General features: G+C 51.5%; 2 protein-coding genes across 4 annotated transcripts in view; both read right to left on the reverse strand.

Moving 5' to 3' along the window:
- Positions 1 to 308: 308 nt before the first annotated feature.
- On the reverse strand, positions 309 to 3,604 carry LOC113913241 (carbonic anhydrase 15-like). Its single transcript, XM_027577377.1, is given in 11 exon segments — positions 309 to 362; positions 365 to 489; positions 492 to 566; positions 686 to 847; positions 951 to 998; positions 1,359 to 1,481; positions 1,563 to 1,619; positions 1,622 to 1,720; positions 2,296 to 2,466; positions 3,106 to 3,141; positions 3,391 to 3,604. Coding segments are annotated over 11 exon segments (1,014 nt in total). The 5' UTR covers positions 3,455 to 3,604.
- Positions 3,605 to 4,749: 1,145 nt separating this feature from the next.
- DGCR2 (DiGeorge syndrome critical region gene 2) overlaps positions 4,750 to 25,932 on the reverse strand; it is an 82,574-nt gene continuing 61,391 nt past the window's right edge. For all 3 annotated transcript variants that reach the window (XM_027575519.2, XM_027575520.2, XM_027575518.2), the window contains 5 exons: positions 24,704 to 24,880; positions 15,038 to 15,241; positions 10,436 to 10,588; positions 9,184 to 9,420; positions 4,750 to 7,700 (listed from right to left, as the gene is read on the reverse strand). In XM_027575519.2, coding sequence (XP_027431320.1) covers positions 7,444 to 7,700; positions 9,184 to 9,420; positions 10,436 to 10,588; positions 15,038 to 15,241; positions 24,704 to 24,880 — 1,028 coding nt within the window. In that variant the 3' untranslated portion in view covers positions 4,750 to 7,443. The remainder of the gene's footprint in view (positions 7,701 to 9,183; positions 9,421 to 10,435; positions 10,589 to 15,037; positions 15,242 to 24,703; positions 24,881 to 25,932) is intronic.

Genomic DNA, 25,932 nt, shown 5'->3' on the forward strand with positions numbered 1-25,932 from the left:
TCTTAAAAATAAATAAATAAATAAATAAAATGTGTCATCTTAGACTTTAGCAGGTGGTGTTTCTACGGCCTGCTAGTTTTTCTCCTTGGAAATGGGGGCACCTTCTCCCTCTCAGGGGAATCTGAGGAGGTCTGGTGTTCTGGGTGGGGGTCTGGGACTGGCTGTGATGGGGTAGGGGAGGGCCACTCAGGGGTCTCCCTGTTGTAAGGCACACGGAGGCCTCAGTGGGGTTAGGGCAGGCGGAGAGGCAGTGCGCTCCCACCCCACCCCCACAAGATACCTGAGGCCAAGGTCACTCCGTGCATCGTTTATTGTGGGAAGGGGTCGAATCTGGCTCCTAGGGGCTCTGCCAGAGCCACAAGCTGAGCCCCAGGCCCAGCAGAGCCCCGTGCACACTGGCTAGGGATGGGGCGGGGGCCAAGGCTGCCTTACTGATGATAGTGCTGGGAGAGGCCAACACCCTGCGCCCCTGGAGAGGCTGCTGTGGTGGAAATTCTCCTTGAGCGGTGCGGGGCTCGAGCCCGAGAGCCCGGCCTGGGGCACAGTCTGGAACTGGGCCACCTGAGGGTTAGTGGCAGAGACAGGTCAAGAGGTGGGCTGCCCTCAGCTGCGGGAGGGAGGGAAGGAGGAAGGGAGGGAGGAGGGAGGGCCGCACTGCCCAGGGAAGGGGTGGTGGGCCCACTTGCGTGCAAGACGGGTACCCTGTCCTGTAAGACCATCCAGACATCCGCAGGCTGGCAGCTGGGCGTGGTCAGCGACCCTGAGTAGCGATGGTAGCAGGAGAGGCCGGAGGCATCCTGCAGCAGCGAGGCCCGCGGGAAGGTGGGTGCCAGATTCACCAAGATCCCTGGGCGGGGGAGGGGAGGCGGGATTGGAACGGGCGTCCCTGTGCCCAGCCGGCCCCAGCCTCCAGTACCCCCAGCCCCGGATGCAACCCCGTGGCCCCTCACCACACTGGGACGCGTTCATCAGGGCTGATACAAGGGTGGAGAAGTTGCCTTGTCAGTGTCCTGCTCCTGGGGAGGAGACTCCAAGTGAGAGGGGCTCTGAGTGGACAGGTCTCCAAAGGGGGAACTCTGAGGGGATCTAGGGGGGATTGTAAGTGGCAAGAGAGTAGGCTCCCAGTAGGGGTCAGCTGGGACATCTGCTGGGGGGGAAGGTCAGCCCCCACTGACCCAGCAGCCCCAGGACCTCCGGCTGGCCCCCATTCTCCCACAGAACCCTTTAAATCCTACAAACCTTATGCACTCCCCCAACAGCTCCACTAAGACTCCATCGACAGGCCCACGCTGTCCCCCTTTGCAGACGTCTTTCCGGGAAGCACAAGGAGTCACAGAGCTCCTCTGTCCCTCCCTCACTACCGGGAGTCACATGACCCTCCCTCAGCACCAACAGCACTGTCAGCAAGGCCAGCCCATCAGGGTGACTTAGCACCTCCCCCAGGCTCAGGTACCTCGTGTTCATGTGGAGCACGTGCATCTGGAGAGGCACAGATCATGAGAGGTATGGGCTGCCCCTTCCACGGGGCACCCCACCACCCTAGCCCCTGCCCAAGCCCAGCTCCATGGGGCGGCACTGCCCATCCTGGCTGTGCTTGGAGCCTCCTCGCCCAGGCCCCCCCAGTGGAAATGCTGCTGCAGGGCGTGGTAGGCAGGCAGGGGCAGCCTGTTGCCCCGAATCCCCAGGCGGCTCTGCGGGCCAGTGTCCATGCGGAGCAGCACTGAGGATAGGGCATCGCGTGACTGTCTCTTTCCCCTCACCACCCACCCTCGTGCTATTAGGGCCCAGGGTGCCAGCACAGGTCCCCTTCAGGCCCATCTGCTCCCTGGCTGGGTTTCCATGGAATCAGGACCTCATTTGGTGTCCAGGCCCCTCTGCAGGTCAGCAGACTGCAGGGCTAATAACCCACCCTGCAAGGACGGGGGAGAGGGTGGCCCCCCTGTGGCTCGAGTTTTGACCCACCACAGCTGTGTGTGATACTGGGGGGTTGTGATGACTTCTCAGGCATCCTGATGCTGGGCAGGGGGAGGGGGGGACGGGGCTCTGACTTCTGGGAATGTCCTGACTTCTGGTCCTAGGAGCAATGGCTGATTGCTATTGTTAGGGGGGGTCCTGACACCTGTATACGGGGGTGCATGACCCCTGTTGGGGGTGTCTTTACCAACACGTGTGGACCTTCCTGTGCTGACTGTGGAGGTTTTGATCCCTGTGTGTGTGTGTGGGGGGGTGTAGTTCCCACTCCCAGGTGGGTTCCTGCTCCTGTCTGGGGGCGGGTCCTGGTCGCAGGGTACTGACCTGTATGGCCATCATTTTCCAGGGTCCATGGGCTTGGAGGTGCTGAGTTGTAGCCTTGGAAGATGAAAGGTCCCAGGGTGGGGTCCCGCTGGGCTAGGTGAAGGTCAATGTTGATGGGGGACTGGGCTGGGCCCCCACAAGCCAAGGCCATCTCCATCCAGTGGGTGGGGCCTGAGGGAACAAAGCCGGGGATCTGTGGGGGAGCAGGGAGGCAACTTGGGGGTACACAGAGGAAGGCGGTGCTCCTTCCCACACATACAGAGAACTGCCCAGCCTCAGGAAGCTCGTGCCTGCCCCCCACACACACCTAGACAGGTCACAACTGCCACACACCCTGACCTGGCCAGACCACAATGTTTGCAACACTCTCACACAGGGAAGCACCACCTGGGCTGGACCATACTCTGACAGTCGCCTGCAGGTAGCCTGCCCCACAGGGAACGGGGGTAAAATGGTCTCCTGGCACAAGGGTCCCAAGCTGGTCCCACACTGGGCACCTGTACCACCTGCTCACACATGGGCTGGCCACATTGACTGGCTTACAGGCCCCAGCGATACGAACAGCTTGGCACATGTGGCAGGACTGGAGGTCACACCAGCAGCAGACCCTGACACTCATGCAGGGGGCCGGTCACACACATGCCACCTGGTGCCCATACAGCCACTGTGACCCAGGACTCCAGACAGAAACCTGCAGAGACCACAGCAGCTCAGCATGCACATGGCTTTTGGGTCATGCTAGCACCAGACTGTCTAGCGGTCGCAGGACAAAGACATCCCACACAGCCTCACACGACACTCTGTCCTCACCACACTTCGGGTCCTGGGAGTCGTAGTACCAGGTGCCTGCAGACAGTGGACGGGACTGAGACGGGGCACAGCCATCTGGGTCCTCTCCGAGCTCCAGTCCAGCCAGGGTCCGGGAATGGGGGTGCAGGCCTTAGGCCAGAGGAGGCTAGCACAGACCCTGCTCTTCTGTCCCAGACCCCAACATCTCCTTCCCCAAGGAAACCCCCCAGTGGCAGGGTTTAACCGGGAGAAGGGGGAGCTACAAGGGAGCGTAGATTCTAGGACAGACAGGGTCCAGGTGCTCACCCTCTGTGTCCCCGCACACCACCAGTGGCGCAGTGAGGAAGGCGAGTGCAAAGCCCGGGGCCATGCTGCTGCAGTCACTGACTCCAGAGGGCTGGAAAGTGCCAGAGGACAGTGGGCAGGCGAGGAGGCTGTTTGTTAGTGGGGCGGGCTAGGGGCATGGCTGTCTTGTGGGCTCCCTGGCCGGCCCCTGCAGAGAGGCTCTGAGTGGGTGGTGTCCAGGCCGGGCCACCGGCAGGGAAGACAGAGGTCTGAGATCACCAGGCACAGGCCCCGATGCCAGGGCTGTGGCTGTGTGCCAGCAGCAATCGCTGGCACTCACTGGAGCAAAGCACTTTAAGGGGATTCTCTCAATTCCTGGAGGTGGCGCCACGATGCCCATTTAAAGATGAGGAAATGGAGGCTGGGGGCCAGGAGTGACATGCCAAGGCCACCAAGCAAGGACAGATCAAAGGGGAGGGCACCTTGAATCCCAGTGCTCTTGGCTTTTGAGGCTGGGGTGGGAGGGTGTCTTTCCCCTATTTTGTGGGCCTGGGACCACTCCCTGCCCCAAGACCATAGCCTCTCTTGTATAGGTGTCCCCCTGCACACCTGGGGCGAGGCTTCCTTTGGGGGATCATGCTACCATCTGGGAAGCCGCAGCTCTCCCACTCTGCCTCCACCCCCCAGGTGGGGACTTCTGAGGCCCTGACCCCAGACTGTGGCCTGAGCCTCAATTCCCTCAGTTTGCTCTCCTGGAAAGTGGGGCTGATTTCTCTGTCCCTTGGTGTAACCGGGAAGGTAACGGTTTGGAAAGAGCGCTGTATCTGGGCACGTGTGTGCCTGTGGACGTGAGCACGACTGGGCCAGTGGAGTGAAGGGAGGGCGGTGAGGTGAGGTGATACCTCTTTCCAACCTCCAGAGAGCCAGGCTCTTCTCACTTTGGGGAAGGGGTGTTGTCAGCAATGCTGATGGCACTCAGGACCCCTCAACGCCCCAGCAGGTGTGTTCAGGAATGAGGGACCTGTCCTCAAAGCTCCTATCCCAACCAAAGGACGCCCTGTTCCTTTCCTAACCCTGGCCCCTCACCCATCCAGCCCCTGGGCCCCCAATGCCTGACCTGGAGCCAACTGCCACGATGCTGGGTTAGAGGTTGAATCCCCTGGGCACCCCTTTGTTCCTCTATCACAAACTGGAAAATTACTGAGGGCAATGGTCAGAGAGCAGAAGGAACAGGGGCATCTTGGAGCCTAGCGCCTGGCCTGGCTTGCACATATGCTCCAACCCCGCCAACCACCCATCGCCACCACTGCGTCTTGCAGCCCCAACTTGGCTGGAGTCTCCTGTACCCACTTGGGTCACACCAAGGACTGACCACACCTCTTCCAGAACACAAATTTATTTGGCATTTGGATGAAATGGTTCTCACAGCATCTTAAGAAAAGGATTAGTGCCAACCCAACCAAAAGTAACCCCAAACTAAAAACCCTTAGTGAAAGGAAAACAAAAAACAGGCATCGAGACAATGTACAGTATCGACTCCTTACTCCACCAGGTAAGTCAGGCCCCGGGGGGAGGAGGCCCCTCCCAAGAGCTTGGCCTGTACCTGTGGGGGCCCAGTCTCTCCCAGGAGCACGAGAGTCTCAGGGCTGGCCTCGGGATTCTTCATCGGACCGTAGAGCACAGTCAGATCTTACACAGGGTGGCAACCGGACAGGAGGCTGAGGACAGCCAGGCAGACCCCAGCTCGCCCCCCTTGTTCCCCTCAGAACCGCTGTCCACTGGAGGTCAGCTCCCGGGCACCAACTCCTGCAGACACAGCAGGCGGGGGTCTGGAGAAGCACTGCTCACGGGCCTTCTGCCCAGCCCATGGACGCCGACGGGCTGAGCACCCTGGTGCCGGGACAGAGCCTGGGCCGGTCCAGAAGCAGGCCCAGCATCTCAGGTCCCTCCCTCCTCGATGCCTCCCGCATGCCTAATTGGCCCCAGCAGTCCTTCAGTCCCCAAAGGGAGTTCCCCAGTCCCATGCACCTTGTACCAACCGTCCTGCCCTCTACACATGGTTCTGAGACGTGGGGCCAGAGACCTGGGAGTTGTGAAGGCCTCTCAGCTATAGAGGTCAGGCCCCTCTGTGCTCCGCCGCAGTGGTCACTCCAAAGCCTATGCACTCAGGACACTCACCTGGCACCAGTAAGGCCCGTGATTGCTGCTCTAGCCCTCAGCTGCCCGGAGCCCAGCCCGCTGGCGGCCCAACATGCTTCCTGCTGTCTTCAGCGGCTGGCATGGGCCACATGGGCCCAGGAGGCCTTTCTCGAAGTAGCAGCCCTTTGGCAAGGGGAGCTCAGGCCTGTATGGCACACAGCCCACCTGCCTGAGGCCTGCCTCCAGCACTCTGGATCCTGTGAGCCTGGACAGGCTGTTCAGAATTTACACCTCTGGCAGGCTCGGGGGATGACAGTTCTGTAGGGCAACTCAAAAATCTCATTCCACACTGGAAGAACACAACGGGTTTCCAAAGGGAGAGTGCGAGAACGCACCACCGAGGTCTGTCACCACAAAGCCCCACAGAAGCACCTACTTCTATTCAACCCTCCGTTCACTGCATGCTGGTCTGGAAAGGCTCCACGGGGGACCAGGAGCACGGCTCCATGCTCTCAGCCTCTGCCTCAAGGGTGGAAGTGCAGACCTGGCCATGACTCAGTGCCACCCCTGAGGCCACAGCTGGCCTGGGAAACTGGGGCCTCATGCCCGAGTTCCGGTGTACCGCCATCACCTGCAAAACTTGGACACATACGTACACACACACAGATACACGCGCACACATAAAAGGAAAAAATCCAGACATTCAACGTAGAAAAGATATGGATGTGCTAAAAATCGCACAGAACCCGCTTAATCTCCAAACCTCAGAAATGCTAAAAGCCCCATGTCAGGAGACAAGACCACTACCCAGGAGCAGGCAATCGGGTCTCTTCGTCCAAAGGCCCCTGGGCAGGGTACCCTGCACCCCAAGCTGCTGAGGAGCACGGGAAGGTGGCATGCGGCCACTGAGCACTCGGCCCCAGTGGTAATAGTGTGCAAGTGGACTTTCAGGAGATGGACACAGCCCGGGGCATTCATTTCAGCCACCCCTCCCCACAAAGAAAGAACCCCTTATGGCACAAACAAGATGGGGTGAGGGGCAGGCCAGGCCCAGGGGCAAATTCAATAGGACTGGGGGCTCCAGAGGGTAGCAGATAGGAGCCGGCTTAGCCCCCAACCCCCAACAGAGGATCCAGGGCCAGAACTCATGCCTGGCTAAGGGTCTTGGCCCAACTCCAGGGTTGCTTCTTGGGGGAGCCATGCACAGCAATGCTGGGGAGAAAAATGACAGGGTGGGGCCAGGGCCTCCTGGCAGAACTGGGCTTCGCAGTGGAGAGTTCAACCTCCTTCCAAGACCCCCTTCTCAGGATCTCAGGAACCAGCGGTCCAGGCCAGCCCCCAGCCCGGGGCAGGGTCACCCTTGATGTTCACAGTTGGGGTTGGGGGATCCTCAGAGCAGTCACTGTGTAACCTCCAAAGCCGTCTACCCTGAGGCAGACCAAGTGCCCGGACAACACTGACAGTCCACAAACACAGCGGTGCCTGGAAGCGCCCCTCCCGCCTCCTGGCAGCCCGGGCTCGGTGGCCATTTGGCAGGCTCCTCTGGACGGCATCCTGCGGCCAGTAAGCCCACCAAAGCCAGGTGTGGTTTGGCCCCTGCCCCTGCCCACAGTGCCCTCTTTGTTCCCTACTTCTGAAACGTGTCGTCTGAGTGAACTTTGTCATTCTTCTGCCATTTGAAAAGAAACAGACAGGGCCCGACAGCTATGCATGTTTCTGGAGCCCCTCCAGGAGACCCGGTACAGGTGTCTGCTCCCTCGGGAGACCAGTGCAGTCTGCGTGCACATGCACGCCATCAGTGGGTGTGTGGCCGTGCAGCTGGGTCCAGGCTCACTCAAGGGCCCTGTAAGTCTCCCGTGGGGATCAAGGCGTTCTTGACAGCAAGACAGCAAAAAGGTGCTCTCCGCCCATCAGGGCCATGGGCCAGGCCGTCCTCTACACCACGGTACTGAGGGAACTGTGGCTGTGGCAGCCACCCCCCGGCAGCACCTCTGTGGCCGCAGTGCTCCCACTCTGGCCAGGGTCAGGGGGCACAAGCAGGGCACTGCTGCTGTCGGCCGAGTCTTCCAGGTCGGCCAGAGAGGCCCCTGCAGCAGGCAGAGGGTGCTCCAGGCACCGGGGGGAGGCACCTTCACCGCTACCATCCCCTGGGGTGGACGGCCTGGCCTCTGCTGGCTCAAAGGCATCGTCGTCTGCAAGGAGACAGAAGGGTGTCAGCAGGATGGTGGGTTTGGCCCAGGGGAAGCGGGTGAGCTGGACAGAACCAGGGGACGCTCCTCCTGTGTGAACGCTCCCACCATGGTGGGAATGGGGAAAGCAGTGCTCACCCCTCACCTTTGCAAGGGGTGGGCGAGGTACAGGGGTACAGTTATGAGCTGGACAGACTTTGTCAGTCAGCAGAACAAAGTCAGGGGAGAGGGAAAATCCTCTCAGACTTGGTGGGAGTCAAAGCAGGAGGCAAACCTCCTGTGACGTGAGGGGGTTACTGGGCTGGCAGCGGCCAGGCTGTGGCTAGAATACGGGGATGAGAATGCAGGAGGCAGGGCCGTGGCAGGCAGCTCCGCAAACCTCACAGGGGTCTGCAGAAATCCCTGGTTTGAGGGAAGCTTTGTGGCAGTCCAATCCCTTCAATGTGCCTGCTCCTTATTACCCCGGCCCTCTCCGAAAGCTTGGGGTGTGGGGGCCCAGCGTGCCCCTTTCGGCTGCCTGGCTACCCCCAGGCTCAGCAGTCCTGTTACCCTGCCCTGGGGAGCATGTGCTCCCTTAGAGCTTGCTCCATGCAGGCATCTGGGACCTGCTGCCCCCCGGCAGCATCCCTGGCAGGAAGCCTGTTCTACCTTGAACTCCCCCAAGAGCAGACGGGCAATCTGTGTGCGCAGAGGTCAAATCCAGATTTGCCCACAGACCACAGAGGGGCGGTCTCGGTCCCAGTGAACACAGCACTGCTGGCCCCATGACCCCCGTTCTGCTGGGGTACGTGGGTGTGCAGGGAACTGGCCGCCTTGGAGGAGGGCACTGCCCGCTGGTGTACCGCAGGGGGTCGTGTGTGTGAGACGGTGTTAACACACCGGCAAACGGGATGGGACGCCTGAGCTGCACACCAGGCACAGGGACAAGCCAGGCAGTGGGTGAGGAACCCGGCATTCCCTCTGTACTACACAGCCCTGTGAGGAATGAGCTTCCACAGTGTCGGATGGACGGACAGCAGATTCAAGTCATCGGGTCAACATCACAGAACCAGTGCTTTCTTCACAGAACTGCTTCCAGACAGGAGGGAACGTCATGACGACGTCTCTTCAGCTCACCACATGTACACATATGTCTTCATGGCCAAGCAGTTGGCTCTGGGTGGGCCCCTGCAGCTCTGGGCTCGCCCTGACCCGACAACTACCAGCACCCGGCTCCCCAGCTCTCTGCAGAGCCCAGCTGGGTGTGCCCCAAGGGCTGCTTGCTAACAGGTGTTCACGGGAGGAAGGTGTGCTCATCTGCACCGGCAACCCCGGGCAGAGCCCGCCTACTGACAGACGGTGGTTCCTTCTGCCTAAAGGGTAACCCAAGGGGAAAGCAGAAGGCCAGAAGAAGTGGAGGTTCAGGGCCTCATGGACTGGGGAGGAGGACCACCGGGCCCCTGGTTGGTGACCTGCTGCTCCCTTTCCCGGGGGTGGGGGAAAGCACCTGCGGGATCGTAGAACATGCTGTCAGGGTTGACGGAGGCCTCATAGGGCGGCGGCGGATCATCAGGTTGGTCGATGTCTGGGTACTTGTAGGCAGTGTAGGGAGGCGGAGGGTCGTGAAAGTGGAACGTGCCGCCTTCCCCGTCGTCAGAAAGGTGTAGTGGCGTGAGGCCGGTGCCGAACCCGTCTGGGCCATAATCAAAGCCGGGGATCCTCCGGCCGAGATTGAAGTGGTGCACTGGGCAACCGCAGGGAGAGACAAGCCAACACAGCCATGTCACTCAAAGATGTGCGGCTCAGCCCCCGAGTCCCCCACCCTCTCCCGAGGCTGGACCTGCCACCCCCAGGCCCAAGGGATCAGGCATCCCGACTGTCACACTTGTGTGCCCAGCTGCCTACACGAGCGCCCTGAATCTCTCACCTGGAACCCCCTCCTTCAGTGCACGCCTGGCTCTCACCCACGTGCAAGCCATCACTACTTCCTGCCACTTCGGCCACCCCGCCGTCACCACACCCCTCCAGCTGAGGATCTCTGTAGCTGGCCTGCTGAGACTGAGGGTCTGGGGAAGGACTGCGCTGCCTCTCAGGGCCGTGAGGCCCCCGAATGCAGCCGGCACGGTCCCTCAGCATTCCGGCCACCTTGAATTGGAGCCCTTGAGCCCTCGGGGTCTGCAACCCCCAAACCGCTGCCCACAGGGACTGGGGGACTGGGTGCTGGGGGCCTGGCTTGCTCACTGAGATCAGGAGCGACTCCCGCCACTCTACTAAGGACACAGGCTGCTCGCTGCAGAGGACTTGGCCTGAGGAAGGCAAGTCACACCGTAAGCTGCCTAACAGGCGCTTGGGGAGTCGGCTGTTCTGCACACTCCGCCCCCGGCAGGTGGCCCACTCACGGTCCAGGCTGCCGGGAAAGGTACCATCCCTGATCCGAACACCCAGCGCCAGCTGTGGGTCGTGCTTCAAGGCCTGGAGGGCCGGGCAGCCTGGGGGCGGCTGGCCTTGAGGGTGCGTCCCTTCCTCCGCACATCCAGGGCCTGATTTCAGGTCCCCGGGACAGTTCCCCTGGTTGCCCAGGTGTGTGCTCAGCCCAGGAGCAGGTGAGTGGGTGGGACGGGGACACGCCGGGGCATCCCTATCAACATGCTCTGTCTTCCTTATCCCTTCCCGCTTCCTGTGCCTCCCACCCCACAGGGGACACAGCCTGGAGCGGGACCTCCACTGTGGCTGTCACAGGCAGGGCCAGGCACACTCACAGTTGGCGCCAATCAGGGACTCAATGCGTTCCCGCCGCCTCTGGCGAAGCCGGTGGACCATGAAAAGCAGCAGCGACAGGATGAGGAAGGAGGAGATGCAGCTAACGATCAGACGCATCCCACTAGCCATGGAGTCGAACAGGCTGTTGCCATCTGGTACAAGGGGAGGAAGGAAACCGGCTGTTTTCCGAAAAGGAGAGCCTGATCCCCCAGGCGCTTAGTGCTATGGGAAGGCGACAGCCTTTCACACCAAGCGGGTATGTGGAAAAGGCAACTTGCTTCCTGATTCCCTGCACTTGACGATCTTAGGAGAGATGGCAGAAATGAAACATCTCAGTGTCATGCATACTGTGATAACACCAAAGCAGCAAATCGTCAGCCAAGAAAAATATTTTACCTTCCAGCCTAGCACTAAGTTCCATGCAATGAGCCCCTTCTGCCTAAGAAGCTTTGTTATGGGCCCCTGTGCCCCCAACCACACAGTACAAAATCAGGCATATGTGACCAAGCTCCTGGACCCTAGACCAGGGATGCTCACCTGGGCGAATCTGTCACTCCCAGGGAACATTTGACAATGTCTGGGTCCCCATACTTTGGGTCACCATCAACCCCTCGAGGGTGCAGGCACTCCTGGCATCTAGTGGGTAAAGGCCAGGGATGCTGCTCAATATCCTGCTGAGCACAAGAAGGGCCCACATCACGGTGCTCAGCCCCAAATGTTGACAGTGCCCACATGGAGACACCTGCCTTGCCCTGGTGCCCACCAGGGTTTGTTAGGTACCTGCCATGGAGCTGCTGCAGGGGGAGCACAGATGATCATGGGATGAGGTGTGAGGGAAGAGAACTTGCACTGGCTGAGCGCCAACAATGGGACAGACCTCTCCAGGGGCTCTCACCGAGGTCAGATGGGTCACTCGTGCCAAGCCACAGAAACACAGAATCAGGAAGTGGTCCCGGGAATCCCTGCCTCCACGACCCAGAGGTAAGACCACGGAGACCTCAGTGGGGGGAGAGTGACCGGTAGCCACTGGAAGCAGGACTCCGCGTGGGTGGAAGGGCCAAGGACTGTCGACTTCCAACTCTGTGACAGCCATGCGGGCAGGTCCCCAAACACCAGCCCCAAGGAGACACTTCACGGCCAACATGGATTCCATGTGAGAAGCCGGGCTCCCGGGGCCCTTCTACTGCTTCTGCTGGCCCAGCCTGCTCCACACCAATGCAGATGGTCCGAGCTCACTCTTGGCCTCCTCCTCCTCAAGGCTGCACTTATTGCTGACAACATTTGGGAAGTAAATATGTGGAAAGGATACATCCTCTCACCAATCAGCTGATTTTTTGGTGCCTCTGATCCTCTTCCAGTCTCAAGGGACCATTTTGTCTCTGTCTGTGGGAGCAAGTCTGTCAGCTCAGGGGGCTGCTGACATGTCTGTTCATTGCTGGCCAGCTCAGAGATCCCAAGGGGGCACTTAAAGCAGCAGTCTCTTTGCAATGACTCTTTTTAATCACTTCCAAAATGAACCCAAGGACACAGTTGACAGAATCAAGGTCCCTGACCATCCCTCGACAGAGTCAAGGTCCCTGACCAACCCAAGGACACAGTCGACAGAGTCAAGGTCCCTGACCATCCCTGGTGATTACCAGGAAGGAAGGAGCATCTCCTAGAAGAGAGCCACCTACACACACTTTGTCAGACACAGAGAAGACAGCACTGCCGTAGGAGCCAGAAGGCAGCTCTTGGGTCCCTCGGGACTCACGCCACGACCGGTTAGCTGCAAGTGTTGCCTATCCCAAGGTCACAAAGATTTTTCTATGGTTTCTATGTTCTTTTAACAGATTTTATTTTATTAAGAGCATATATTTTCTGCTAGGCGTTTTACAATTTAAGGTTTTACAGTTAGGTCTATGACCATTTTGAGTTAATTTTTATACATAGTAAGATGTGTAGTTAAAGGTATGTGTGTGTATATATATATTTTGCATACGGATGCCCAATTGTTCCAACACCATTTGTTAAAAGATATCCTTTCTCCGTTTAATTGCCTTTGTAACTGTTGTCAAATATTAGTTGACCATATATGTGTGGGACTATTTCTAGACTATTCTGTTCCACTGATCTATGTATCTCTTCTTTTGATAATACCACACTGTGATTACTATGACCGTACAGTAAGATTTAAATCAGGTACCATGAATCCTCCAACTGTGTTCTTTTCAAAAACTGTTTTAGCTATTCTAATTCCTTTCCCTTCCTACATAAGTTTTATTTATCTTTTTTTTTTTTAAGTTTTTAAGTAATCTCTACACCCAACATGGGACTTGGACTTGCAACCCTGACATCAAGAGTCCCGTGCTCCACTGACTGAGCGAGCCAGGCACTCCTCTACATAAATATTAGAATCAGTTTGTCAATGTCTGTAAAATGTCTCCTGGGATTTGGGTTAGGACAGCATTGTATCCATAGATAATTTGGGGGGAATTAACTGCCTAATGATATTGAGTCTTATGATCCATGAACATGGTATACCTCTCCTTCTATTTACACCTTTGATTTCTTTCATCAGTATTTTATGGTTTGTAGCATAGCGATTGTGCACGTATTTGTAAGGCTTATACCTAAGTATTTCATGTTTTTTGGTGCTATTATAAATGGTACTTTTCTTAGATATTTCGATTTCCAACTGTTCACAGGTAGTATATATAAAAACAATGGAGTTTTATATATGACCTTGTATGTGGAGACGTTGCTAAACAAACTTACTAGTTTTAGTAACTTTCTTGTAAATCCTCTGGGATTTACAGACAATCATGTCATCTACTAAAAAAAAGATGATTTCATTTCCCTTCTGGTCTGGATACTTTTCATTTTCTGGCACTGCCCTTGACCACCTATACAACCATGAACAGAGTGGTGAGAGCAGACATCCTTGCTTTGTTGAGGGGGATACTTTCCCAACGTCCCCAGTTTGGGTGGCAGTGTCTCTGTCCTTGTTGGAATACAGTCACTTCCGAGGAGAAAACACTCAGCCTGGGAAGCAGTTAGGAGCCTGCAAAAGTAAGACTGAACAAGAGGCAGGGAGATGCTCTGGATAAGCTGCTCTGGTTGCATAGGAGAATGGCCTGCAGCAGCTGTGGTCTCATCCAGAGGCCCTGAGAGCCCTGCTCTGCTGAGAAGGCCTCAGGGCTAGGTAAGCTCTACAGGCCTTATATAGGCCTAGTCATTCTGACAAAGCCTGGATGGAGGGGTAAGGCAATACTGCTAGACTCCTAAGAGATGGAATGAGAAATCCAGGTGATGTGGCTTATGAAAGCCAGAGTTTGACTCCTGTGGAAGGTAAGTGAGTTGGAGGTTCAGAGTGATGTGGCCAGGACACAGGAGACCTGGTAAGCACCCAATCAGTGCTTGTCAGAATCCCACAGGAATGCGTCTTGTACAAGCAGATACAATCTACTCTGTGAGATAGGGAGGCCCAAGTGTACCCTCACGGAGCTCCACTCTCCCTGGTAGGCTCCTCTGTACTCTCCACAGTTGATTGCACATCTGGGACATGTGCCAAAGTGTCTGATTCAGCCAAACCTCCGACACCCTCTGACACTGCTTTGCCCTCTCCCCCAGAAGCCCTTCCTGGCATGCAGGGACACTGACAACTCTCTACTTAACAAGAGCTCTAGTTGTTGTGGCCCTCACACACCAGTTCCAGCTCCTGTCCCACCAGCACTAGGCAAACCAGTTTCTCCTCCACAGGGGCCCTGGAGGATGGAGATGGCCACCACGCCCTGCCCAACCTTCTCTTCTACGAGGTCCATGAGCTTAGGGACTTCTACAGGGCCCTGTCCACATCTCTCTCACACTACCAAGATAAAAAAACAAATTCATGCTTTTGATTTACATTTCACTTGAGATTATGAATTCACAGAGATACAACTGCACTGGTGTGGAGAATAATCCAGCATGCTGTATGGAGTGTGATGCCCACTAATGGTCGTACAGAGCAGGTTGCTATCTGCTGTTTTGTTTTGTTTTTTTTTTTAAAGGAAAGGAAGAGGGCTATCTAGAGACCACATGCCTGTATAGTGTCTAACCACAAACACCACCTGGTAGAAAGGAGTTTCTTTCTCAAAACTGAGGGTAATATTTAATCTTTTTCTGAAAGATTTTAATGGTAAAAATCAATGACTATAAGCAATAAAAACTGTCATCACTGTCCACATCACCATACTTGGAAAAGAGCTCAAATGGGGACATAAGTCTTGAAAGGAGAAAGATAGGTCAGGTTTGAAGCCATCAGTTACAGCTGATTCATGAACAGACACCCACATTCAAGTTCAAGTTCACTGGTGTACAGTACTTGTTACCCACCTGAGAGCTGACACAAGCCAACCTGTAAGGTGGCAGTTAGAGAAGGCTGGGTCATGTGACACACACATGCCCACAAGAGCAGTTGGCCCTCAAAGCTGGCCGGACAGCTCTGTCAACAAATGCTGCCACCATTGCTATGCCATGTGCCATGAGCTCTCATGAGTCCCCACCAGTGAGAAAGCAAAGGGATATTGGGCTCCAGCTCAGAACAGGGAGGCTAACTCATGACCCACCATCAGTCTCACCTGGGTCCAGGCACATGAACTTGCAGCATTCCTTGGGGTCCTTGCGGTACTGCTGGCAGCCCTGGGGCCTCTCACAGAGGGCAGCCACACACATCTCAGGCTCCCCACCATGGCAGGTGCAGCTCAGGCATGGGTCATCTCCTTTGGGGGTGAAGTAGAACCCTTCATCCACCACATTGTCCTTGATGTCAACGCATGTTTGACCTGCAACATGCACATACATGCATATATGTATGCATTATCAGCAGAAGGAGCCCAGACTCTCCCCAGCCGGGTCTAGGTAGTGGACATGACAACAGAGGAGTTAGCAAGATCAACCTGAGAGCCCTCCTGTGCTGGAGTGTGTGAATCTGGCCCACAACCAGAGGAAGTGGCTACTTGAGAGAGGTCACTACAGCTCACTGTTAGGACAAAGCACACCTGGTCAGGGCACACTTGGCCATGAGCCCAGACAGCTAGGAGAGAGAAGAGTGCTAGATTCCAGGGGAAAGCCCATGGAGAAGTGGTTGCTTTCAAGTGTTTGCCTAAGCAGTTTACTTAGAGATTTCCTCAATTTTAAGATGCAGCTGCCATGCATATTAACCATTTTACAACACATTTGGGAATGTGTCTCCAATGATTCTCCCAAGAAGCTGCTGGCTCTGTTTACAAAGTCCACTAGTCACAAGACACACACAGTAAACTCTGTGCAGACCTGACCTGGGGCTAGAGGAAGAGAAATGGCCATGGCCAGAGACGAAAGGGAGCTGAAAACTCAGAGCCCTAAGCCAGCCCCAGACACAACAGATGCCTGGAGGAAGGGACAAGGGATGAGGCAGGGGCAGCTCTCCAAAAGACACATGCTCAGTGAAAGGCAAAGGGACATGAGAAGAAGTTTGTTTCAGTCTCCAAATGGAGTAGAGATATCTAAAAAACTCATCAGAAATCCCACGACCATGTGCCTCACTTAAGACTGGAGTCAAATCTACAAAGCTCATGTGGTCAGGAATATGCAGGGCAAGAAACTCACATAGAACTGTTCTCTGCTAGAACAGAGAAAAAAGAATGATGAAAAATGAGCAGCCCTTGGAGAAACGTGGGACACCATCAAGTGCACCATCATACGCAAAATGTAAGTACCAAAAGGAGAAGAGAGTAGAAGGAGCAGAAAAAAGTATCTGAAGAAATAACTGCTGAAAACTTCCCAAATTCACTGGAAAAACCTATACGTGTAGGAAGCACAACAAACTCCAAGTTGGATAAATGCAAAGAGCCTAAACACGTCAGACACACACATTATAGCAAAGTGCTGAAGTCGAAGAAAAAGTGAAAACCTTAAAAACAGCAAGCCAGAAATGACTTGTTACTTACAAGAGAAGACTAAACAGCTGACTTCTCAGTTGAAAAAACAGAGGTGAGAAGGCAGTGGGATAATATACTCAAGGTGCTCAAAGAAAAAACTGTCAAGCAAAACTCCTAGATCCAGCAAACCTACCTTTCAAAACCTGAAGGCAAGATAAAGACTTTCCCCAGACAGACAAGACCTGAGAGAATTTGTTGCTTTCACACTTGCCTCATAAGAAATTCCAAAGAAGTCTTTGGTATTTCTTATAAGATCTTTTTTCCCCCAAGAAGTTTTTTTTCTTTAAAGAGGGAGAGAGAGTGAGGATGAGGGAAGAGAGGGGCACAGAGAGAGGGAAAGGGAGAATCCTAAGCAGGCTTCACGCCCAGCGCGGAGCCTGACACAGGGCCTGACGCGGACTCTATCTCACAACTCTGAGATCAAGACGTGAGCCAAAATCAAGAGTCAGACGCTTAACCAACTGAGCCACCCAGGCGCCCCACCCCAAAGGAAGTTCTTAAGGCTAAAAGAAAGTGACCTTCAGAGAGGAATTTGGATCCATACAAAAAACCAAAAGGCAATAGAAAAGATAATTATGTAATTATGAAAGACAATATAAATGAGTATTTTTTTCCTCTCAACTGAATGAAAAGGCAATTGAATAAGATACTGCGTTTATAACGTAGTATTGGGCTTCTAACATATGGAAATGTAATGAATGTGTTTGCCAATAACAGCCCAAAGGAGGTGTGTGGAAGCAAAGCTGTTCTAGGCTAAGGAAATGACTGGAGGTGGTAATTAACAACTATGTTTTATTCATTTGTAACACTAACAGACCTAATGCGTATAATAATACCACAGAAAGAAGAAAAGGGAATATCATATCACATATCACTGAAATGAACCTAGTATCAATCTGAAGCTAATCTGAATAAAATGTATATGGCAAAATGTATATGTAGATGTACATGGAATTAGTCGTAAAAGTTACACTTACCTGTGAATATACTAAAAAGCATTGAATGGTATGCTTTAAATGGGCAAATTGTAAAGTATGTGAATTATAACTTAATAAAGCTGTTTAAAAAAAAGAGATGATGGCTGAGATCGTCCCATTATTAACAAAACACATAAATCCCTAGGGGTCCTAAAAGGACCAATAAAAATAAATCAATAACCAGACATAATGTGATGAAACCTCAGTGTATCAACAAAGAGAAACTCTCAAAAGCAACATGAGAGGACAATTACCTACTGTTCTGTGCTCTTTCAGGCAATGGTCAGTCCAGATGGCCACAAGGGGAGCCGAGGGGAGGCACAGGAAAATGAAGTGTATTATACTTATGAGTATATCCTGGACCGACAAGAATCATTGCACGCCAGGAGGGATCACACAGGAAGAACACCAAGGGTGCTGCTCAACCAAGTGGGTAGGGAGCAGAGGAGCGAGGACCCACAGCAAGTGTTTTATTGGGGGTCAGGGTGGAGTGCACAAGCAAAAGCATAGGGGGAATTTCACTGGAGCACTTGACTCTCACTAGGTCACAGTCAGGGGAGGGCAAGGAGAACTTATGGCAGAGGCCAGCCTTATCACCCTGCAGCACCTGGCCATCTGGGCGGGGTGCTCACAGCCTGTTTGTGGAGCAGGAAGATAAGAAGTTTTAAATTTATAACACACCCAACAAACGAAGAAGGAAAGGCATATGATAGTTCAGAGCAAGGAACAGGCAGAAATAAAATAACATCTTCAAAGTCTTGAGAAAAAGTAACTGTTACCCAACAAATCTATACCCAGCTAAACGAACATTCAGGATTGGGGGCAAAAAATAGACTTTTCATTCAGAGAGTGTAGCACTAACAACACAACCTCATCTCAAAGAGCTCCTAAAGAATGTATCTGAGAAATAAAAAGCTGAACCAGAAAGAATTGGGATGCAAGATGAAATAATAAAGAAACTGACGAACATGTGAGGAAAGGTACATAAATGCTGGCTTCATAAACCAACAAGTGATTCATTTAAGAAATATAAAAACAAAGTAAAACTAAAATAATGGACAACAAGTCCATGTAAGTCAGAAGCTGGGGAACAACTGAAGCTAAAGCAATATAGAGCTTTTGGTGGGTTTTTTTTACTTTTTATTTTTAGGTGCACAGGGAAGTGTGTCTTCCAAGAATTGAGCTTTTGAGCTGAAATGGCTGCCACTGGGGAAAAAACAAAAACAAAAACAAAACCCTCTGCTTTCCAGTTCCAGCTGACGGTGACTTTTTGACTGATATCCATAAAAGAATTCATTGAAAAGCACACTTGTTCTCAGCAGCCTGTGAGGTCCCTCGTGAATTCATCATCTAGGGAAGGGGAGGCATACCCAAGTTGCAGACACAGGGCATGTGCTCTGCAGAATTGTAAGAAAGATAAGGGTTGGTTTTAACCATCCTCCCAATACCCCCCCTTTTTAAAAGATTTTATTGATTTGAGAGAGAGTGAGAGAGAGCATGAGAGCAGATTGAGGGACAGAGGGAGAAGCAGGCTTCCCGCGGAGCAGGGAGCCTAATGTGGGACTTGATCCTGGGACTCCAGGATCATGACCTGAGCCAAAGGCAGCCACTTAACTGACTGAACCACCCAGACGCCCCCAATGTCCCTTTTTAAGCCTGCTTAAAAGGTGGTTCACACGGTGAGTAGAAATTAGGCCCCTCTGCAGTCTAGATCTTCCTCACTCAATCAGTGAACACAAAGTGGCACTGGCCCACTGGAAATTACAGGCTCCATTAGGGAGAAAAGAAATTACTTACTAAGCAACAAATTCTGTAAATTTGTAATTCAGATCTTAGACTGGCCTGGCAACAAAGGGTCTTTGTATTAACAAGAAGGAAGTTAGAGACACTGTCTTTAGATTTAAAAATTAAATCAATTATGCCCTTTAAAAATGTAAGGGTGGGCGCCTGGGTGGCTCAGTTGGTTAAGCAACTGCCTTCAGCTCAGGTCATGATCCTGGAGTCCTGGGATCAAGTCCCGCATCTGGCTCCCTGCTCAGCGGGGAGTCTGCTTCTCCCTCTGACCCTCCCCCCCCCCATGCTCTCTCTCTCATTCTCTCTCTCAAATAAATAAAATCTTTAAAAATAAATAAATAAATAAATAAATAAATAAATAAAATGTAAGGGTAACCACTAACACGACAGGCATATATAACAATTTCTGAACCAGTACAGGAAAAAAAGAGACTAGAGAAAAGTTGATTAATCTCGTGTAAGTCAGGAAAAGATAAAAAAGAAGAAAAATCCTGGGTAAACAGCACAGAATAAAGTGCCAAAATCAACTTGAAGACTTAATTAAAGAGTACAAAAAGGCATATTAAAGGCATATATATATGGCATATAAAGGCATATTTTGGGGCTAGCCCAAAAATATTATGTAATAATAATGAAAACAGTTCATATATATTGAGAGCTTTCTAATATGCCAAGGACTGTTCTTTGCACTGCACGTAAGCTGACCAATCTCTCCCAACAACATGGTGAGTGAGGTGGGTGCTCTACTACTCCCTTTTCCTGATGTGGAACCCAAGGGACAGAGCTCAAGAAACTTGTCCAAGGCCAAACCTGGATTCAAAGTCTGGCTATCTGACTATTCAGCCTCATCTCATAATACCATTTTGCAGCTACCACCGGAAAAGAAGTAAGACTTTAAGCAAAACCAACAAAAACTAGTATGGATAAAAAGGGATCATTACATCATGATAAAAAGGTTCAATTCAGGAAGATATAATAATTATGAGTACTTACACTCCCAATAACATGACCTCAAGACAGATAAAGCTAAAATTAGAGAATTAAGGAAAAATGGATGAATTGACATCCACAGTGAGAGATTAAAACACATCTCTTTCAACAATTGATATACCATGCAGTCCAAACAGACTTGAACAATGCCATCAATAAGCCTGAGCTAATAAATGTATAAAAAATCCTACGGCCAAGAGTTTACGCACATGTGGAATAGTAACAAAAATCCTAACAACAACAGAACATAAATATCATGTTATCTGACCACAATACACATAAACCACTAAATTAAATTACAGACTATTAGTAAATACGATCTATGATTAATCTATGATAAGAATGACTTCCTGGAAGGGGGGAATATACTGACTACAAAAGGATAGGAGGCATCTTCTGGAGGGCTAGAAATATTCCACATCTTGATTTGGGAAGTCGTTACACATGTGTACAATTTCAACAAACTTGCACTTAAGATCTGTGTACTTTAATGTTTGTAAGTACAGGGAAAATTAAACTTAAATGCCTTATATTAGAAAAAAACTAAAAATTAAGGAGATAAGGGTCTAACTCTAGAAGGTGGAAAAAGAAAAGGGTAAATCTTTTTTTTTAAGATTTTATTTATTTATTTGACAGCGAGAGAGAGACAGCAAGAGAGGGAACATAAGCAGGGGGAGTGGGAGAGGGAGAAGCAGACTTCCCGCTGAGCAAAGAGCCCGATGCGGGGCTCGATCCCAGGACCCTGGGATCATGAGCTGAGCCGAAGGCAGACGCTTAACCGACTGAGTCACCCAGGCACCCCAGAAAAGGGTAAATCTAATAAAAGTGAAAGGATGGAAACTGACAGCAGAAATTAATGGCACAGAAAACAGATACACAACAGTGAGAATCAATTACTACCCAAAGCTGGTTAGTCACAAAGATGAATCAAAGAGCCAAATCTTCAGTAAGACTAATCAAGAAAAAAGAAAGTATAAATAATATTAGAAATCAAAAGGAAGTCATAATGATATACATGAATACCTCAAAAAAGAGAATTGTATGAGAATGAAGTAAAAAATTCAGACACATAGGCAATGCCCTAGATAAATATGACTTACCAAACTGACTGAAAAAGAACCAGAAAACTTGAATACATCTATAATCATTAAAACAATTAAATTAGTATCAAAAATCTACATCCAAGATACACACACACACACACAAACACATACACACATCTTAGCTCTGTCCACTGAAAGGGCGTAAAAGCCATGAGCATAACTAGTGCCCAGGTCCTCCAAGGCTCTTTGGGAAAAGGCTGAGTCCAGAGAGTACAAGATGAACTAGAAAAAGAAAGCAAACAGAAGGAAATAATAAAGAGCAATAATCAGTGAAATTGAAAATAGAGAAAAATCAATGATACAAAAAGCTGGTTCTCAAGAAAATCAACAAAACTGATAAACCTCTAGCAAGACTGACAAAATCAAAATGGGAGAAACACAAATCAGGAATGAAACAGGGGACATCACTATAAATCCTGCAATCATAAGAAGGTTAATAAGAGAACACTATGAGGGGCACCTGGGTGGCTCAGTTGGTTAAGCGACTGCCTTCAGCTCAGGTCATGATCCTGGAGTCCCAGTATCAAGTCCCGTGTCAGGCTCCCTGCTCAGCGGGGAGTCTGCTTCTCCCTCTGACCCTCCCCTCTCTCATGTTCTCTCTCTCTCTCAAATAAGTTTTTAAAAAAATCTTAAAAAAAAAAGAGAACACTATGAATAATTCTATGCTCATAAATCTGAGTACTTACAAGAAATGGATCAATTCTTTGAAAACCAGAAACTATCAAAAATTCACTCAATGTGAAATAGACAATCTGAACAGTCCTATAGCTATAAGTTGAATTCATAATTGAAAAACTCCCCCCAAAAGAAATCTCAGGCCCAAGTGGTTTCACTGGAGAATTCTACCACTACAGACAGTGGTTGCAAATGCGTGTGGTTATAAAGGAATAATAGGGAGGATCTTTATGGTGCTAGAACTACTCATATCTTGACTGAGTTATAGGAACCTAGACAAGTAATAAAACTCTATAAATCCCTCTCTCTCTCATACACACACACACACACGCACAAATGAATACAAGTAAAACTGGAGATAGCTGAATAAGATCAGTGGATTGTGTCCAAGTCAATATCCTGGCTGTGATATTACACTATAGTTTTGCAAAACGCTCCCATTTGGGGAAATCAGGCAAAACGTGTAAGGGATCTCTCTTATTTCCTTTAAATGCATCTGAACCTCCAGGATCTCAATAAAAATGTCAATTTCAAAAAAAAAAAAAAAAAAAGCCAGCATAAATAGGTCAAATTAAGCATAAAAATAATGGTACTCATGAATTATAACCCATCTTATATAATAAAAATCCAAGAGTGCATTCTAATACAATTAAAGAAATTAATAAATGGGGGAGAAGGGAATGCTTTTCCTTACCACAGAATGCAAACTAGTAAATATGGAAGGAATGACAGAGTTAGAAAATTGCCAATACATGCCAGCATCAGCAGGTACAAATTTGATGAGGAACAGGAATTTTACAAAGCCTCAAAGGATCTCCTCACATATTATTTATTATTTTCAAAACGGGAAAAACTAGAACTTTACAGTACAGAATTCTGGCAGGTACAACCTTAATCCAGGGATCAAAGCTAATGTCACCACTGTCAGGGCAAAGCGACACCACATGCCTCATCAGATGATGTATCTAAGAGACTAAATATACAGACAATGGCTAGGCCATATTCGACAACAGGGCTCTGACCCACCACCTCTGCAGCGACCAGCCCAAAACATTTAGGATTTGGTCGATGACTATGAGCTTCCCTGTTTTTTCCACACTTCCAAGGCAGGACCCAGCAGAGAAAGCCAAATATGCTCCTCAAACCAATTGCCTCAACTGCCTGGCTTGTAGTTAGTTAGCCTGCCCCAAGCTTCCCATGCCAACTGCCTCCAATCAGAGAACACCGGGAGCCTTCAGGGCACTGGTGAAAACCCCGTGATGGATCCACAACTTCAGCTGGAGGCAGGAGAATGGCCACACACATTAAGACAGCTGCAAGAGACGGACTCTCTCAAGAGTGGCCCAAAGGGAAGTTCTAAAGCAGAGGGCAGAGTAGACATTAAGAAGAGCCCTTGCGGGGGGTGCCTGGGTGGCTCAGTAGTTGAGCGTCTGCCTTTGGCTTGGGTCATGATCACAGGGTCCTGGGATCGAGCCCTGTGTCGGACTCCCTGCTCGGCGGGAAGCCTGCTTCTCCCTCTCCCACTCCCTCTGCTTGTGTTCCCTCCCTCGCTATGTCTCTCCCTGTAAAATAAATAAATAAAATCTTTAACGACTGAGCCACCCAGGCATCCTGTATTTTCTCAATCTTAAAGAAAGTGCCATATTTAACACTGAAACACTGAAAGCTTTCCCTCTGAGGCTAGGAAGATAAGATTATGCTCACTACCAGCACTTCTAATCAACACAACACTGAGCCCTTAGCAAGTAAAGAAACACCAGGGGGGAAAAAACGTAAAGAAATAAAAAGTCAAAGATTTGAAAGAAGACACAAAAATGCATAAACAGAAAATCTAGCATAATCCACCGAGGTAAGCGTTCTAATAATGAGCTCAGAAAACGGATCCTAAAATTCAGGTGAGAAAAAAATGTTAAGAGTCAGCAACAGAAGGGGCAAGAGCAAGGCAGGGAAGCCCAGCACCCGCCAGGAGGATGTATCCCAAAGCTCCTGTAAAGACGGTGTGGTATCAGCATGGGACTGACAAACAGCCAAGGGTCAGAATGGAGTCCAGAAACAGGCTCAAACATCTATGAACCCCTGATGAATGACCCATCAGGAGGGAAGGGAATGATGGTCCAAATTAATGGCGCTGAGACCATCGGCTGCCACCCAGCCTGCCTTACATGCTGCCTCTGGGTGCTATTCATCCCACCTTCCACCGCAGAGGGGCCTGGGCGAGGGGCCCTGCCCTCAGTAAGGACAACACACTGCGTGTCCCTGAAGCCAGAGGAGGCCTCAATGTGGAATTATGGGCAAGGGAGCGGGCAGAGGGACAGGGAAGGATCACAGACGGAGCCGGGGGAGCAGCCCAGATGCAGAGCGGGCAGTCTGGGAAAGACCCAAGGAGAGTGCAGGTGGGTAACCGGGAGAGTAAGAGGCTCCAAGACACCACGAGATGTGGCAAGTCCTCCATCACCATTCTCATTTAATCTCTGAACAACAACGAGGTGTGAAGGACAGGAATTATCACCTCTCTCCTGGGAAAGAGGAACGAGGGCTCACAGACATGGACTGCGGCCCAGCTCTTGCCCTCCCCCCACAGCGGCAGTGTGCGTTCAGAGAGGGGTGTGAGCCAGGCAAGGAGCTCCTGCCGCCCCACTGTGATACAGGGGTAGGCCTTGGTGCACCGTGAGGTCAAAAGCTACTCAAGGTTGACACCAACGTCCGGAAATCAGAGAGCTGTACTCGTGTACTCATGAGAAGCACTTCCTTACAGCTCCCTAGGAGTCACAGCCACAGGGGCTTACTTCTTTTACAGAGAAACGAAGACTTCTCGTAGCAGTTCTCGGCATGCCAGCTGTGCAGGTCGTGGTGGCGGAGGGTGGGGAAATGGAAGCACTGGAGCTGGGCGCAGAACACGCTGTCGCTTTCCGACATGGCCGATGCAAAGATGGGGTCTGGGGGCAGGAACACCTCTGAGGAACCTGGGGGGAAAATCATATGCTGTCAACATACCAATCACGTGCAGTCCTCATGGGGACCAAGACCCCCCCAAACCGGACCATCAGTCAAAGGGCTTGTGGGCTGCCATGTGCTAGGTGCACACTGCAGTTATGGCATTCATTCACGGCCTCCCTTAATTCCCACGAGCACTGCTCTGGGCAACATGAAGAATAAAGTAACGGGCCAGAACACAGTGGATTAAAATGTCTGAGCTCATATGGATAAACAACAAATAAACAAGAGCGGGGAGGGGGGTATCCTCTCTTCCAGCAGGGTATCAACTGTTAAATGGAGAAGGGTTCAAAAAGGCACCCACTGCACATGCCAGGACACACAATTCAGACAGAATCACGGCTCTGACAACCCAGCAGGGCTATCAGCTGGCCAGGTGAACTGGAAAGCCCCGGCTCCCTGGGACCCCTCCCAGGTCCAGGGAGACTCTGTCACTCACTGAACTTCTGCCTTCCAAGCTGGGGACCAAGCAATCAGAAATCGTCCTGCCCTGGCAGCCCAGAGTAGGGGTGCCAGAGTGCAGGGAGAGGGGGCCAGGAACCTCTAAGCCTTTCTTCTGCCATGTCTCAGGAGGTGGGACTCTGGCCACATGTGGGGCACAGCACAGCCAGCTCCCAGAGCCCACTCTCTACCTCAGAGAAACCTCCGACACTAGACCACCAAAAGATGCCTTGAGGCTAACCTGGACGTGGGTCACCGGAGATACCCTCATTTTATTAAGATGGCAATGCGCTTTACCCTTTGACAGCAACAAGGCATTCCCATGCATGCCTTTTGAACTCTATTTGCTCCCAATACTAAGCATGAAGGTCAGTTTTAAATAGCCAGCGAGTCTGGAGGTGGGGCCTCATCCTGTAGACACTGGGAACATGGCCTCCCAGCTCCCTGACAAGGGCAGGAAGATAGACTCTGGGGAAGCATGATGGGATAAAAGCCCAGTCCCCAGCCAACAGGCACAGTCAATGTCAGTGCACCCCTGCTAGGGGATACTGGGGCCCCAGTGGTCAGACTCACAGGAGGA

Source organism: Zalophus californianus, chromosome 14 (genome assembly GCF_009762305.2).
Source record: "Zalophus californianus isolate mZalCal1 chromosome 14, mZalCal1.pri.v2, whole genome shotgun sequence".
NCBI classification, from domain to species: domain Eukaryota; kingdom Metazoa; phylum Chordata; class Mammalia; order Carnivora; family Otariidae; genus Zalophus; species Zalophus californianus.